Source organism: Gekko japonicus, unplaced genomic scaffold, assembly GCF_001447785.1.
Source record: "Gekko japonicus isolate JY-2015 unplaced genomic scaffold, Gekko_japonicus_V1.1 scaffold2412, whole genome shotgun sequence".
Lineage (NCBI taxonomy): Eukaryota > Metazoa > Chordata > Lepidosauria > Squamata > Gekkonidae > Gekko > Gekko japonicus.
This window is the reverse complement of record NW_015159786.1, coordinates 51518-52164: the sequence shown is the minus strand read 5'-3', so window position 1 is coordinate 52164 and position 647 is coordinate 51518. Positions and strand designations below refer to the sequence as shown.

At 56.6% G+C, this 647-nt stretch overlaps 1 protein-coding gene across 1 annotated transcript in view; it reads right to left on the bottom strand.

Moving 5' to 3' along the window:
* Positions 1-647, bottom strand: part of SORBS1 (sorbin and SH3 domain containing 1) — a gene marked incomplete at its 5' end in the record, with an annotated part of 108989 nt that overhangs the window by 84872 nt on the left and 23470 nt on the right. The window contains one exon of the mRNA XM_015407162.1: positions 197-226. Coding sequence (XP_015262648.1) covers positions 197-226 — 30 coding nt within the window. The remainder of the gene's footprint in view (positions 1-196; positions 227-647) is intronic.

The following is a 647-nucleotide window of genomic DNA, read 5'->3' as shown; positions in this document are numbered from 1 at the left end:
ACCGAAAACACACACACTGCCCCGGAGTCACTGTACTGCCCACAGCCCTTCCAGCCCTTCAGAGGCAGCTCTTCAAAGGTGGGTTTACTACAGGTATTCTGCTAGAGCAACACGGCTGTGCCTTCCTGGAGCGAAAACACAGCAGCGGCAGCGGCAAGAAGAAGGGAGAAACGGGGCAGCATTGTGCGCATCATACCTGCCAGGCTACTAAGCCTTTTTTGTTGCTCTGTGGTAGAGAAGAAAACAACAGACAAAACAAGTGCGTGAGACAGGCGTGGCGGCGGCGGCAAACACCCTGGAGCCTCTTGCGGTGACCATGTCAGGCTTGGAAACACACACAGCACCCAGTGGCTAGGGCTTAGGTGCCACCACCCCCCACCTCCCGATTCAATCCCACTCCCCTCATCTTCCTACACAGTCACTGCCCCTTTACTGCAGAGAGGGACGTGGGCAGAGAGAGCGTGGCTGACCCGTGGTGGCCCCTCTAAAAGGCTAAGGCAAGACTTGAAACCGGGGCTCCCCTGACCTGCACTTCACTTGGCCGCTCTGTCGGCCGTCCTCAAACTGGAGGAGGAGGAGAAGATTGCATTTAAACCCCACCCTTCACTACCCGAAGGTGTCTCAGAGCGGCTTACAAACTCCTTTCT